At 38.9% G+C, this 17,145-nt stretch overlaps 1 protein-coding gene and 1 long non-coding RNA gene across 2 annotated transcripts; one reads left to right on the top strand and one right to left on the bottom strand.

Annotated features, from left to right (window-relative positions):
* The first annotated feature begins 667 nt into the window (after window positions 1–667).
* LOC309510295 lies at window positions 668–3,202 on the top strand. The gene is made up of 4 exons (XR_014210296.1): window positions 668–875; window positions 1,155–1,238; window positions 1,376–1,455; window positions 1,563–3,202. It is a non-coding gene; the product is annotated as an uncharacterized lncRNA (long non-coding RNA).
* A 4,112-nt stretch (window positions 3,203–7,314) lies between these two features.
* Window positions 7,315–9,929, bottom strand: LOC309510297 (threonine synthase-like 1). The gene has a single exon (XM_082191293.1). The coding sequence runs from the start codon at window positions 9,867–9,869 to the stop codon at window positions 8,076–8,078; it is 1,794 nt and encodes a 597-aa protein (XP_082047419.1). The 5' UTR covers window positions 9,870–9,929; the 3' UTR covers window positions 7,315–8,075.
* Window positions 9,930–17,145: the final 7,216 nt, after the last annotated feature.

Here is a 17,145-nt window from a genome sequence, read left to right on the forward strand (position 1 = left end):
TAATCCACATAGCCTCTCTCTATTTACTCCCGAAATCTGAACCGCTGAAGACGAGGTGGATTAAGTTTGTTTTTGAAGAAAATGCTCCCTCAACTCTACCAAAATTCGTTTATGTCTGCTCGAATCATTTTACACCGGACAGCTTTTTGAATGAGGCTCAGTATAAAGCAGGTTTTGCAAAAAAATGGCTCCTGAAGGATGTAGCAGTGCCAACTGTTCGTGATCCAGCTACACATCTAGAAGTATGTATTACGCGTTGGTTTTCCAAATTGCCTTTGAATTTGTCAAGTTCATAATAACATGTTAGACTTATAAAGTTTGTGATAGCATGTGATAGCACCATGAGTCCAGCTATGTTGTTATTTTTTTATCGCGCTGATAGTGGAATCTTTATTTGTTAAGGACAGCACATCAGAACAGAGCAGCCAAACCAGAGATGTTGCTTGCCAGACAGACGCAAAACCGCTGACCAAGTCTGTTGGTACTCAGTCATCAATGAAGACGTTTCATGTTCGCTACAGGAGTTCAGGTATGTTTATGTATTACATGATACTGCTTATACAGAGGACCTATAACTAGTCTTGTTACACAATAAGTGTCACATAACAGTAACACACAACTACTTTGTATATTACAGGTGTCCAGACGACAGATAGAGTTTCAGACATTGACAGTTTGTCACCAGCAGCTGGTTTAATATTTAGGACCTCTACACCTATAAAGTGGCCATCAAAGAGACCTCGTGTGGAACTGGAGGAAGAGGATGACGAAGAAACCCTAATGGACACATCATCTGTAGTAGCACCTGAAGAGCAAGATTATACATTTGATCCAGCAGAGACGGACACAACTTTAACGGAGACAGCAGACATGTCGTAAGTTTCAAAACTGTGCATTTGTTTTAGAACAGGGGTGTCAAACTGAGTTCCTTGTTGGCCACAGCACTGCAGAGTTTACCTCTAATCATTATTAAACACACCTGAGGCAGCTAATCAACTCTCTAAGGCTCATTAAAAAAGTTCAAGTATGCCTGTTGATCCTTCTGGAACTGAGTTTAACACCCCTGGTTCAGAATTGTATTATTTTTATTATTATTATATTTTGTTACTTTTGTATTTAATATTTGTTAACCAGTACGAGTTTTTGTTTCTTAGTGCTCAAGCAAAATGAGACGCTAGATCGCCTGAGTGAGAGGGAAAGGGTCATCGTTGGAGGTGACATGAGGGCTGACTCACCAGGTACATAGTTGTAAATAAGAAGGATGCATGGATGCTCGGGTATTTTCCGGATCATGAAGCATAACATGCATAGGTAGTATCTAACTGAATTCAATGCACTCGTGGTAATAATGCTTTGTGTAATATTACTTTCAAAGGCCACTCTGCAAAGTTTGGAAGCTATACATTGATGGACCTTCAGACCAACACCGTTGTGGACACACCAGAGCTGGTTCAGGTGGGAGAGAAGAAATATCAGTATTTAAAAAAATTACATTTTGAGAAGTTTAAAACTTCTGGTTTGTCTAAGATGATTGTTTCGTTCCCTATACTTGTCTATTTCAGAGTAACGAAGTGGGAGGAAGCTACCACATGGAAAAAGGATTACAGAGGAGCCTTGCCCTGTTGGAAGCTCGTGGTGTTACTCTGGAGTGGATTGTAACTGACCGCCGAATTACAGGGGGTACTGGGGGGTACTATACCCCCCAATGAAGACCCAGTAGGGGACAGAAATATCAGTTTTGGGGGGGTCAGATAATTTTTCTGATATTGTGAAAAAATATAATTACAGTTACAATACAAGTCAACTCCTATTTTCACTGTAGGAACATTTTAATGTAAAGCGATTTCAGACACCCCTATTGTGGACCGTACCATTTTTAACCACCGTGGCGATAGAGAACGACTTCAACTTCTCAAGCAAGTGTCAACGTTGAATGACAAAACGCTAGTTTCATAAAGTATCATTCTTTTCAACATTCCTTATTTGTATATTCAAAAATATTTAAAATAATCTAATTTAATAGTTATAATTTTTCAATGTAAATGATTTAATTTTATTGGTAACAGCCTAGTGTCTAATTATTTTAATTGAATATATTTATCAAATTTAAGAATTTGAAATGAAAGATGGAGCATACATTTAATAAAATTAGGGGAAAATGCCCTTTATAAAGGTACAACAAATGATTCTGAGTGTTTTCAAACAGTGATGTAATGAAACATTGACAATTTAAGCTTGAAGGGAGTAAAGCCTCTGTTTAGGCTATTAAGGAAATGTAATTTTGCCAAAAGAAGAACTTTTATTTTAAATAAATGTTCATTTTAAATCAGCCTACTTCAGTGTGATGTTACCATATTATCATGCTTAACACTAAGAATTTGAATAATTGTAATGTGATGATCAGATGCAGATCTAAATCAAAGAATATAGGCGGTTTGCGGGTGGATTTTTTATTTTTAAGGCGAGACACTACAGGTGAATAGGGTAAAATGTTTAAATAATAGATATCACCATGAAACTTCCTCAGTTGATTACTTACACAAGTATATAAAAAAAATGTATTACAAGTTTTAGAAATGTATATGTTTAATTATGCAAATTAGGCATTATCTCATTAAATATGTACGATTTTGCATATATTTTCGGTAGATAGATCTGAACATATGATAAAGCCAGATGCAAAATAATTTTTTCATTTTGTTTACACACAAGATGAAAATAAAAACTCAGAGGGATTTCAGGATATATGCTTTCATTACCTAGGAAATTAAAATATACTGTCCATAGCCTTAAAAAATCGATTTTCACCATATTTTTTTTATTAAAATGTCACATAAATCAGGCCAGGAATGATTTATTAACAAATCCCTCTGAAAATATCTTCAGAATACTGCTAAGTGTATAACTGGAGAGTTTGGTGTACACAGGTGCTACACAGGCTGAGATGTTTCTACTGAAGAATGACAAAAAACTCATTTTGAGAAAACGGCAGTTAAAGAGTTAAATAGCTCTACATGAGATTTCGTCGTTAGCTTTAAATCCCCCTTTGGACATTCACCATTGGTTACTGATAGAAAGGAAATGCCCATATTTGGGTTACAGAGCAGGAGACTCAGAGCTTTACAGCGATCCCGGTCATGACAGACTTCAGTAAACAGACGGATCTCGGCGTGTCGTGTGGGAATGATAACTTCTTGGTAAATTCGGGAGAATTTCTTGGTAAATTCGGGAGAAGTAAACAAAATGTAATAAAATAAACATCTTAATGTATATTTTCAACGTTTTCTTTATAGCAGCTTGAAAGAACACATATTGAAGGAGTAAACTAGCCCAAAATCTCAAAACTGACCACTGTCACGGTAGATGTATTCTCTGTTCCTTCTAGTCTTGTGTTTATGTTGTTGTGTGAGCGCGTGTGTTGTGGGCGTGAGTGTATGACATCACTTGATCCGCTCCAGCTGATCATCATCTCATCACCAGCTGCAAGCAATATCATGACTCCTTAAATACTTACCGTTGTTCTATCATCCTTGTCAGATCGTTGTTTGATGTCGTTGGTGTTCCGGTGTCCAGTTCCTGCCTTGTGTTCCTGTTCCCAGTTCCTGCCTTGTGTTCCTGTTCCCAGTTCCTGCCTTGTGTTCCGGTGTCCAGTTCCTGCCTTGTGTTCCTGTTCCAAGTCTTCGTTGTGGATTCACCCGTTGTCTCACCGTCACCTTCACTGCACTTCTTCACGGATCCTGACCATCGAAGTCCCTGCGTCACTCTTCCCATCGGCTTGCACTGTTGCACAGTTGGACTGTTGTTTGCACTATCTGAATAAATCACTTGCAATTGCTTCCTGTCTCGTATCCAGTCATTATGACAACCACTGCATGAAAAATCTTTGTTTTTGCCTGCCGTGTCTCGCCTTAATAGTGGATTCGGGCGACTCAAAGTGCACCAGATTAATGAATTTATCTTTAAAATGTACAACATTTTCTTCCGGGGGGGCATGCCCCCGGACCCCCCTAGAGGTACCAAGCTTCACCAACAGAAAAAATGGTGGAAAACACATTAGGCTATATGATGATCTACAAAAAAATACAAATTTTTATTATCTTATTATTAAAATACATTATTATGGTTTTACCACCTGCGCCTCATTTTGAGCCAGGAAAACCCTGAAATAGGCAATAGGCTTCTTGTAAAGGTATTACTATTTACTAGTAATTAGAATGTTATTTCAGTGCACTTAACTTCTAACTTTTGGGAGTTGATCAAAACAGTTCTCTTTTGGATATATATAATAACAGATTATCAGTTTGTCGCATGTTTAGACCTTGTATGTGTGTTGCACAACACATGTTGCACTTGGCGATCACGGTGGGGATTGATATGGTAGTGGACCATGATGGTCATAGAAGAAGTGAAGGAGCAGTTCCCCCCAATTATGGTGGGGTAATTCGCACTCTGCCTCAGAGAACATAACATCAACCAGTTTTATGATGTGTGGCACATCGAAAAAGGTTTTATTCATTATAAATCGTACAAATTCAATAACATAGATTTATAAGTGGGTTTAATATGAAAATTAAGAAATTGTGACAGTTTATAGGCATATCACAAATATTTAGTACTGGCAAACTGTGAACATCACTGTTTTTATTCTCAGCAGTAAAATGCTTGTCTATATTTTTATTTACAGGGATTGTGAGGAAACTTGAAAACATTTCCAAGATGAAAGACTTGTGAAAAATTACGGAAATGGCAGAGAAGCATTAAAAACCACATTTACTGCATCATCTTCAACCACTGGACCAGAAAGAGTGGCAAAATGGAAATCGATTCTGAACCATGTCAGGAACGTACACAGAGGATCCAAACTTTCCTGCTCGTCTACATCATCTAAAGGGAAGCAGAGATAGAAACAAGTGGCTTGTTGCCAGTATGATACTGTAAACAAATATTATTTTTATGCAACACGACATGTAAAAAAAAAAAAAAAAAAAAGGGACTGTTAGTCGAAGTGTAAATAACCTACAATTAAAGTTATTAGTTGTAGGGGAGACCGGGGACAGTTGCAACAGGGGATGGTTGCAACATGTCATTTTTCTCCAATCAGAAACAAGCTAGAGTGATGATGACACTCATACTGCACAACCACAGTTAGACCCTCCACCCACCAAGAAGACAGTAGACATTTTCAACATCTGCTGATGTATTTATTGAACAAAACTTGTTTTGGAGGTATGAAAGTAAATTTTTTCATGAGATATATTTTTGTCATACTGTCCTGAAATTTTGTATGATTTAATCAAAACTTACATAGTTTGAATTGTTGTTTTGTTGACTTCTAAGTGACATGGTTAGCATGTGTCAAAGTCAGTGTGTCTAGCAGGCGTATGATGTTCTGTCATGGCTGATAGGGTTGGGGACGGTTGCAACATGTTATAAATTGAATGTTTAATAAAAGTTTGTTGCATTGTAAATTGTTAAATTCTTCCTGTCTGACACTGAAATATGGAGGGATTGAATAGCATCTGTAACACCTGCACACTGAATCTATGTAGGCCTATGTTCTACACATGAACAAACAAAACTCAATAACTGTTATTTGATAAATATGACTAAATAAATAAATAATAGGCTACAATAATATTATTGAAATAAATAATACTATAATATTATAGTAGGCCTAAAACAGTTCATATTTTCAGAATTCTTTGCTCATTGAGACAAAAAGCTTAAGTTAATTAATGAAATTTAAGGTATTTTTAACATGTTGCAACCGTCCCTGGGTTGTGTTGCAACCGTCCCCTGGGTCGGGGTCAGTTGCAACATCTGACTTCTTCCATTCAAATAAATACTGTGAACGATATGTCATATATAATCATCTTTAAATGGTATGGGTAATTAGCAGACAGATGCAAGTTTAATATATACAAATTTGGTTGGTCTAGTCCAAATAGTCTCTGAGTAATTGAGAGAAATGCAAAAAGTGTTGCAACTGTCCCCGGTCTCCCCTAATTAATGCAATTTTTGTATCATTTCTCATAGGAACTCAGGCATTCTACAAGCTGGAGAAAGTGATGACAAACACGCGGATTTTGAAGGACATCACCAAACTAAGTCCACATCACCAGACTTCATCTTTGGAGTCATTTCATAGTGACATTCTACGGTTTGCCCCAAAAAATGTGGTGTTCCCATTTCTTGGAATGTTGTGCAGGTAATTTAACTGCTGTTAAAATAACTTTACATCACTATAGGCTATTTTCCTGAATTGTGTCTGTGCACTTGCAGACTAAACCTGGCTGTGTTTCATTACAATGAAAATGCTGGTCGTGCACAAGCAACATCATCAACAGGATATAAATTTATAAATACATTTTGTTTTATTGCACAGAGTACCTAGATGACCTGCAGGACCTAATATTTGAGCATGTTTTTGTGGACCCTGCTCCATACATGGATGAGGTACTTAAGATACCCATACTATCAGACCTTTGTGCGGAGTATGAGCGGCCAGACAAGGAGGAGGTCATTTCCACCATGGTGTCCAGATTCAATCATCAGCTGGTAGGAAACCAACATATCTGCCCTGATCATCTGGAAACTCACGGCGAACCCTCATCACCACACAGGCTGGAATCACGACACGTACCCGACTGCCAAGGAAACCCCAGCACCAGCTCACAAAGGAGCGATATGCCAGAAACCTGTAACGACTAAAACACAGGCACATGTACAGATAGTACTTTATTTTTCAGCAATGTCTTTGTTTTTTGTTTTTTATAGCACAGCCTATGCTTCATTTTGTGCTTTCTTATAATTCTATGAAGACTCCTGAAGTTATTTCTTACTATTGTATATAAAATGTCAAATATTCACTTGTTTGTTTACAGTATGTATTGGTTTTGTAGAATCGGCAATGTTTATTTAATTACAAGAATAAAGTAAGATCCATCCACTAATTATTTATACAAATTGTGAAATAATTTTCTTGTATTTGCAGAGTGTATTGTGATATTAATAAATATTAAGTTTGTTCTGCCATATGTGTTGTCAATTTCATGGTTGCAATTCAGAATATAGGTAAGTTTTTACTTTTGTGCAGTCAGTATGTGTAGGTTGATTGTAGATGTAAATATATTATATTATATAGCCCTGCATTAAAATGTTCAAACTTTAATAAAATATAAAAACTTGACATAACATTTAAAAACACTATCGACACTTACTGTAAAATTCCACGTAGGCGCAAGGTTCCATTAGCCTGGAAATCCAACACTAAATCTAACTCGCTGAGCAAATTCAACTTGTGCTCTCGCGAGAACTCTGGAATACCAGGGTAAGGTTCCATAGTCGGCTCGATAAATGTATGCATTCTGAAGAGAATACACGTTTAAACAAACAGGATCCAATCCAGGATGCTCAGTCAATATATATATATAAAGATATTGGGAAGAATGTTGATAAAGCAAACCGGTTTGGTTACCATTGACTTCTACTACATGAAGGGGAAAAAACTGATTAATTTCTCAATATTATTATTATTATTTTATTTGTATTTTTTTGTGTTCGACAGAATAAAGAAAGTAATTGAGGTCTGGAACAACATGAGTGTTTGAGTGAATGATGATGAACTATCTCTTCAAGAGGGAAAAACTTTTTGTTTGCCTTGTCAGTTTATTTATTTGTATTTCAACCCTTAAAGAAATAAGCTACACATGTCAACAACAGCAATAGGAATAAAAATGATCAATAAATTATTTTTATTAATAATATTCAAAAAGAATAATTCCACCAAGTAATATTTCATTATGTAACTGTAGACGGTTTGCTGTTGCCAGCAATTAAGCCACTATCAGTATAAACAGGCTTTTTTAATAAAGTTATCAACACTAAATTAATAAAACATCTGAGAGATTATGATAAAGTACAATTAAGACTAGTTTATGGACTTACATGAAAAGCATTTGAACTATATCTCATGACTTTACTGTCACCTTGTGTTCAGATTTGATGGAAGTATAATGTTTGGGGTTTCTTGACAGACTTTGCCATCAAGTGGACATGTGCAGGTACTGCAGGTTTCACTGGACTCTCAGAAATGAGTCTTGTATCATAGTTTCTACTTCATCTGTGAGCTTGTTATAGTCAGCTTGACATACTTTATGTGGATGATGTCCACTGTTTCCCATGCACTTCAGCAGAGCGTCATGCATCTGCTCTCGGCCTCCAATGCTGCAGAGTTTATCCAACTGCTCAACAGGATCCGGTGGGATATCTTGACACTGAAGGGCTTTTAAGACAGCCGGAGCAAACTTCCCGTGGTGTGCAGTGGAGCATATCACAAGCGGGCAGGTTTTGTCATGTATACGATCGGCGACTACTTTCCCAACCGCTGTGTGAGTGTCCATTATGAAGCCTGTTGTCGCGTGCACCTCCTGTATGGCCCTCAAACAGTCTTCTTCAGAGCACCAACCAGCTTGAAGTTCCAGATTTATCTTCTGCCGTAAAGTCTCCGACACTTTAAAGATGCGCTCTCTTTCTAGATTAAAAAACAGATCTCTGACCAGACTTCCATCCCCACCGGAAGCGTGATGGATGAACCTCTCAAGGTTGGAAGACTTCAGGATATCAATGGCAGGAGAGTTTGAAACCTGCAGCTTCCGGTTGCGGAGATCATACTTGCCACTAGCGATGAAGTCGGATATGATGCAGTTATGATTGGATGCACAGATCACCTTCCGTATGGGTATTCCCATTTGTTTGGCATACAGGGCTGACATGGCATTGCCAAAGTTTCCGGTAGGGATGCACACGTCAATGGGGTCTCCGAAAGTCAGCGTGCGATTTCTAAGGAGGTCCATGTACGCCGAGCAGTGATAGACCACCTGAGGGAGCAGTCGGGCCCAGTTTATCGAGTTTGCGGTGCTGAGAACCGTGGCATATTCCACAGCTAAATGTCCGATCAAGCTCGAGTCCCCAAACATTCGTTTAATGCTCCTCTGGCAGAAGTCAAAATTGGACAGGACGCTGATGGACTTGGCATTGCCCTCCTGAAATCCTGTCATCTGTAGCTTCTGAATCTCACTCACTCCGTTCTCAGGGAAAACCACAAGCATGCCGATCCTCTCCCGGTCACTGTCTTTAAGATTTCTGAAGCCGTTCAGCACCGCGCTTCCGGTATCTCCAGATGTGGCCACTAGAATCAGGTAGTTGCACATCTGTGGCAGGCAGTGGGCAAACAGCTGAGGCATCAACTGCAGTGCCAGGTCTTTAAACGAGGCAGTTGGGCCGTGAAAGAGTTCTAGAAGATACTGATGATCAGTGAGGTGCTTTAGAGGCACAACCGACTGATCGGCGAAGTTCTGGCCGTAAGCACGACACACCATTGTGCTCAATTCTACAGGGGACACATCCATAGGATGGATACAGTTTTCCAGTATGGCCACAGCTCTCGTGGCATGGCTAGATATTCTCAACCATTCTGAAGGTTCCAGTTTGGGGAAACCTTTTTTTGGTACGTAAAGCCCTCCATCTGGTGCAAGACCCTCTATGACGACATCACTGAAGAACTTGGGGTCACTTGACATTTGGCTCCTTGTTGAAACAAACACCTCTGATTCTGAATCCTCATATCTGAGCAGAGTCCTCAGGACTTTATCAGCCACGTCCTCCACGGAGTCTCCCGTCCCACAAAGGACTCTCGCATCTAGCCATTTCTCATAAAACTGCTTCCTGTAATGTAATATCTCTCTCATAGAAACACCAGCATCCTGACCCACAATCCTGTTCACCTTCATTCGAGAGAGTCTCTGCATGATATCTTCTGTGTCCACATCCAGGTACACGGCCAGTCCAGAGCGCTTCAGGTGCCGCATGGCGTCCGAATGCAGGGGATTGGAGCCGGTCAGAGAGATGACACTTCCTGTGGCTGCAAACCTGCACTAGGGATGCGCGGTATACCGGTACTGCAAAAATACCGGTATATATTATATTTCAAACGGTACAATATCATAATTTTGCTCAATTCGGTATTTGATGCGCTGCTGTTTCGAAGTTCACCGCTAGGCGGCAGTGCGCTACCCAAACTGACGCGGGTCACGCAAAACCGGCAAACGTGACAACGGAGGAACACGATGGATCAAACAGATGAAGCTCATTCTACACATACTGTCTATGATTCTACACGCCTGAAATTAATAAATAAAGAGAGCAGTAGGAGTGAAATATAGCATTACTTTGCTTACAAAAGTAATGAGAAAGGTGAAGCAACAGACCTCAATGCACCACTCTACAAACGCTGCTTTAAATTAGCCACGGGAGGCAACACAGTCTGGCTAAGCACTTGTCACTTGCTCATCCTGACTTGTTCAAAGAGTTCAGAGATCGACAGGTGAGCATCATTCAACTGATTTAATTTAGACTTCTATTCACAACACTGATCAGCGCACATACATAAGAGCTTATCAATTAAATATGATACGGTAAACACGAAAGCTCAAATGTGCTTGCATGACACGCTAGAACCAATGAAGTTTAGGTCTCATAATTTTTGCACATTCAAACAATCATATATTAATTGAATTTGAATGAATAAAGAGATTAGTAATATTCATTTTAGTATTAGTGCTAGTAAAATTGCTAGTGTGGCGACCCCTAGGAATCAGCCGAGAGAGAAAGAGTAATAGTAGTAATATGGATATTACTAATATGAATGTTAGAATAACACTTTACAATTAAGCTACATTTGTCAACATTCATTAGGTAACCTGACCTAACAGTATTATAACATGTATTAATCTAGATCAATCAGTAATTATTATTTAAATATACTAATACATGTTTAGCATGTTAACATTAGCCTACTTTATGCAATGCATTAAACTAATATGAACCCAAACAGTACTCAAACCAAGATGAATAAATGCTATAAATGTTGATAATTCTCTGTTGACAGCTAATGGTTAACATGTCATTTCATTATTCTATTATTATTCTATATTAATTTATTATTATAGATATTAACCTATTTTAATTGTATCATTTCAGGTTTTTTCTTTTCTTTCCAAAATCAAAATTTAACCTAGGCTACTGTATGTTCCCTGACTGTTTTTTTTTTATTTATTTTTAATTTTTTACATTTTGATACTTTTTGTTTGCATATTCGGTACTGCAGAGTTTCAAGCAGTGTTTTTTAATAAAATAGTTTCGGTTATTTGTCGGTTATTTGTCACCTGTGGTATCGATTTAGTATCGATACCGAGGTATTAGGTTCTGGTATCGTACCGAAACCAAAATTGTGGTATCGAGCCATCCCTAACCTGCACACTGCTTTACCTTCTTCTTCAATAAAACCATCACCACCGATTTCAGAGAGCTTGTCTGCCACACTCATTCCCCACGTCCTTTCGAGAACATCGTCATCTATATCAATAACAGGCATACCTAGTCTGTGTCCCAGAATCCGCCCAACACAGGTCTTCCCTGCTCCAGGAGGACCCATCAGGAGAATGTTTCTTTCATGCGGTTTAGAGTTTTGATTTGATAGCCGTGCTGTAGTGAAGTATGAAGGAGCAAATAGCAGGTGGGTCCTCAGCTTGCTCACTTTAGCCAACAGCTGGCCGAAACTTGCAGGGATCATCTTAGAAAAAAGATCAAATAATCTAGGAAGCAGAAATATGTTTCAGAATTAAAATCATGTCAGTAGATTACAGATAATTTGCTAAAATACAAAATGTAATGTTTAGGCCTGGTTTCACAGACAGGACTTAGAGTAAGCCAGGATTAGGCCTTAGTTAAATTAGAGCATTTGAGTAGCTTTAATAAACGTGTCTTAGAAAAAAACATGACTGGTGTGCATCTTGAAACAAAACAATGGCACTGACATATTTTAAGATATGTCAGTGCAAGATGCTTTTAGTTAAAACAGCTCAAACATACATTTTAGTCTGGGACTATCTTAAGACTTGTCTGTGAAACTGAGGGATATTGTATAGGCCTTTATCGCAACACAATAGAACGCTGGAAGTAGTGGCGAAGCAGTGTACGGCGTCTTCCGGTTATTGCACTGGACTACTTCGCTCTCGCATCTGCCAAAAGTTTATTTTTTTGTTTTGTTTTCTTGATTCCATTTTAATGGTTTGATTAAATTGTTATAACCAATTATTTAAAATGTACTGATTTAAGCCAAACTTTCTTCAAAGGTTAAACCAAACTTTTATTTCGACGGGTTGCCTTGTACACCTTTGAGTCTCTCTGTGTTTTATGATATGATAGTTTTTTCTCAAATGAAGCTAAAATGCTGCTGAAGTGACTCTCAGAGCAGCTGTGTTGATAAAGTGCATTAATGTTAAGACGTTAGGCTGAAAACATCATGCGTGCCTCAGTGTGTGTGTGGTAAATGAAACCATTCATTCACAGAGATACACAGAACATGCATGATTCCTATTTAAATGGTCTTTATGTGGTTTAATATTGACAGACACTGGTCTATATCGCGATTTTATTTAAGTTTACTGACCTACTTTTCATCTAAAGGTGTAACTACTTAACCACCGGAAGTGCGAGTACACTGCTTGGTGATTTCGAACGTTCCAAAACCAGGAAATGAGATAAAGGCCTATTGGTTTAATCTATGTAAAGATTTGTTTTAATAAAGACACAGCCCGTCCCAATGGAACCCTAGGCCTTCGACGTCTTTCTCCAGTTCCACGCTTTCATGACATAACGCTGCTTTGTCTGTCGGGTGTAAGTCTGCTTCCTTCTGAAACCTAAAATGACAAATGGGACACCCTGCAGTCTTGTGGAACACCACAGATGCACATGAAGTGTGCCGTTTAGAACAGGGCCTTAAAAGTCACAATGAAACGGAAGTATAGACAGATCTTTTCTTCTGCATTGTGATATCTTAATGTAACAACTTATTGAAAGGAATAATAGTAGGACTTTCTTCACGCCCAGACGAAACTTACCAATACACAAAATTAACGGAATGCATACCTGATATAAAAAATTGGATGACTAGTAATTTCCTACTACTTAATTCAGAAAAAACAGAGATTCTAATTATTGGACAAAAAACTCCCTCACGTAATAACCTGGAATACTGTCTAACACTTGATGGCTGCTATGTTAAGTCTTCATCGTTGGTTAGGAACCTGGGTGTGCTCTTTGATACCAATCTTTCATTTGAAAGTCACGTGTCTAGTATCTGTAAAACCGCATTTTTCCATCTTAAAAATATATCTAAATTACATCATATGCTCTCAATGACAAATGCGGAAACAATTAGTTAAAGGAACACTCCACCGTTTTTTGAAATAGGGCTTATTCACTTTCTTTCCTACATTTAGATAGGTGGGCAAATGCATTTTTGTCTCAGTGCATGCATTGTTTTAGTTTGACAGGGTCGGCGCTAGCTTAGCTTAGCACAATGAATGGAATCCTTTGTTGCCAGCTAGCATGTCCTGAGTAAAAGTGATATAAATTTTTTTTAAAACCCACCTAATTACTTCTTGTGGCCTGCGTATTCACAACAAGTACAAATAGTGAGGCAGATTAACACTAGGCGATTTCCTAGGCAGATATTGACTTATATATTAAGGACTATATTAGGGGGAAGCACAGGCGAAGCACTGCTACTTGGGCGTGATATCTCTGCGCCCAAGTAGCAGTGCTTCACCTGTGCTTCCCCCTAATATAGTCCCAAGTCAATATCTGCATAGGAAATCGTCTAGTGTTAATCTGCATCGCTATTTGTACTTGTTGTGAATACGCAGGCCACAAGAAGTAATTAGGTGGTTTTTTTTATTTTTTTATATCACTTTTACTCAGGACATGCTAGCTGGCAACAAAGGATTCCATTCATTATGCTAAGCTAAGCTAGCGCCGACCCTGTCAAACTAAAACATTGCATGCACTGAGACAAAAATGCATTTGCCCACCTATCTAAATGTTGGAAAGAAGGTGAATAAGCCCTATTTCAAAAAACGGTGGAGTGTTCCTTTAATGCGTTCGTGACATCAAGGCTAGATTATTGTAATGCTCTACTGGGTGGTTGCCCTGCACGCTTAATAAACAAATTACAGCTGGTCCAAAACGCAGCAGCTCGAGTTCTTACCAGAACCAGGAAGTATGACCATATTAGCCCTGTTCTGTCAACACTGCATTGGCTCCCTATTAAACATCGTATACATTTTAAAATACTGCTGATTACTTACAAAGCACTAAATGGTTTAGCTCCGCAGTACTTGAGCGAGCTCTTAACGCATTATAGTCCTTCACGTCTATTGCGATCTCAAAATTCCGGCCAGTTACAGGGTGTCTAAAGCATACATGCCAACCCTCCCGATTTTTCCGGGAGACTCCCGAATTTCAAAGCCCCTCCCGAAAATCTCCCGGACCGACCTTTCTCCCGAATTTCTCCCGATTTCCACCTGGACAACAATATTGCTACAACATCCGTTAAAATTAAGTTAATTCGGCCAGCGCTCATACTGTGTTTACATCCTGTTTTCGGTTGAAGTCCAAAGTAGTCGATTGTCGAGTTCACGCGCGTGATCATAGGTAACTAAACATATGCGCGTGAATTCGACAATCACCTACTTTGGACTTCAACCGAAAACAGGATGTAAACACAGGTATGAGCGCTGGCCGAATTAACTTTATTCATATCTTTCACATCTACTGCAGTCAGATTCACCCGTGTTAACTCTAAAGGAATCACTCACATGACCTGTGCACTTGTAATGTAAACTTGCACTTGTAAAAGCAGGTTTAAAATATGGCCCATTGAAGTCAACAGGGTGCACATTTTAAAAAGAGGATAAGACGGTGTAGGCAACACCGATTTTTGTCATTGTTCTCTGTATTGACAGCACTCCAAATTTACAACAAAATGAGCTCAATGTTAAAATTGACCGAAGTTAAAATTGACCCCCCCCCCCCCTCCCCCCTCCCCTACTTGTTTATTGAACTAAAATCAATGTAACATTTGCAATCGTGAGAATATTCAGCAAAATAGCACCCGTCATGTTATGTTACTTAACTATATCACATGTTATAAATAAATAAAAAATCTACATTTAGAATTTTTACCTCAGTATGTTTCTTCTGTGAGTTTTTTTATGTGTGCCGTTATGCTCATTTGTTTTGATTTCTTACTATAAAATCTATCACAGAGACAAGCAGAGCGAGCCTCAACAGCGTTACCAGAAAAAGCCTACATTATCATTATCAATAGCTGTTTAAGTAATAAAATCTGAATCATTCTCGCGATTCGATGCTTCACTGGTTATTTGACGAACATTAGGTCCGTCAGACTGGAGAAATTTTAGCGGTAATGTGACCAGAAATATTTAAGACCTATCGAATCTGAATTTAAGACATTTTAATACTTTTTAAGGCCTTTTATTAGGAACATTTTATTTAAGACTTTAAGGACCCGCGGCCACCCTGAATAACCAAAATACAATAAAATATATCCAATAACATATATATTTTAAAGTTAAATAACCAAAATACTATGTTTGATAGTTAGGCTATACTTATAATTAGGGATGGGGCCGATCCGATCCAGTATCGGTATCGGGACCGATACCAGCGTAATTCACGTATCGGATTTTCCCGATCCAACCTGCGGAGATATCCGATATCCTTGAGTCATGTCTGCGCTTTAACGTTGTCTGCTGAAATGACTCCAAAAATGATTCCCGCCGCCTAGTCTGCTAGCTGGCTGCAAACTGCGGAATGGATTTCCTGAACGGAGGCGCGGCTCAATGAGACACAGAGTTATGAGACACGCCACCGCTCAGGAAATCCATTCCGCAGTTTGCGGCCGCTGTGTGGAAATTCTTCACACTGGAAACACCGCAGAGCAAGACAGCAAAATGCAATGTTTGCAAAGCCGTAATTCAGAGCTCGTTGAAGCTCCCTCGCGTCGTACAACACAACGAATGCAATCAAACATTTAAAAAAGCACCACGTTACTGTGCGTTCACACCAAACGCGAATAGCGCGTCAAATTCGCGTCTGCCGCGTCTAGTTGGACGCTTGAATATTTTGAATCCATTCGCGCGCCCAGAGCGAAATTGACGCTCGTAAAAAGCAAAAGTTTGAAGCGAAATTGACGCGCGTCTGAGGCGAAATCCGCTTGTCTGTTTGCACATGGCTGATGTTGATCGAGCATTCATCGAGAGAGTTACAGCATCGGAGCGAGGATCACCCTTTAGATAGTGTGTGTGTGTGTAAGATGTTTACACTTGCACTTTTCTTATATTTCAAGACTCAAGTATTTGACATTTTGGGAATGTAATAAATATTGACATGACCTACAGTTGCATATTTGTTTTCAGAATGGGATTTTTCCTGTTAACAGGATTTACTGTTTTTTTTACTTCATTTTCTGACCTTATACTTACCATACATGCATAAATATGTAGGCCTACATATCATACTTGCCTGTTGAGAGGAGTTTATTTCAGCATCATATAAAATAAACAATAATGATAATAATAATATTAAAGCAAACACAGCTCTGGTATCGGAATAGTATCGGTATCGGCCGATATCCAAATTCAGGTATCGGGATCGGATCGGAAGTGAAAAAATGTGGATCGGTGCATCCCTACTTATAATTTTGTTTCTATTACATGCAGTTCTAACTTGAGCTCTTAGCTCTCCGATTAGAATATTGGCTTCTTACTGACCCTTTAAAGGGATACTCCACCGAAAAATGAAAATTCTGTCATCATATACTCACCCTCATGTTGTTTCAAACCTGTATGAATTTCTTTATTTTGCTGAACAGAAAGGAAGATATCTAGAAGAATGTCAGTAACCAGTAGAGTTGTGACGTTCGCGAACGAACCGATTCTTTTGAACGGCTCATAAACATGAACGATGGGAGCCGAGTCGCGGCTGGAGGGGAGCCGTTCTTTCTGTCGTTCTTTTTTTCCTATGCGTGTTTCACACAGATGCACACAAATTAGCTCCTCCGCGAGACAGAACGGTTATAGGGGACGCACATGGCACCCTTTAGCGCCAATATGAGACGCAGATAGTCTATCTGCGTCTCATATTGACGCTAAAGGGTGCCATGTGCGTTCGATGTAGACGAAATGTCAAAAGCGTCAGTATATGACGACTTGGGATGAG

The sequence above is a fragment of the Leuciscus leuciscus genome (genome assembly GCF_965113295.1).
Source record: "Leuciscus leuciscus genome assembly, contig: SUPER_11_unloc_9, whole genome shotgun sequence".
Classification (NCBI taxonomy): Eukaryota; Metazoa; Chordata; class Actinopteri; order Cypriniformes; family Leuciscidae; genus Leuciscus; species Leuciscus leuciscus.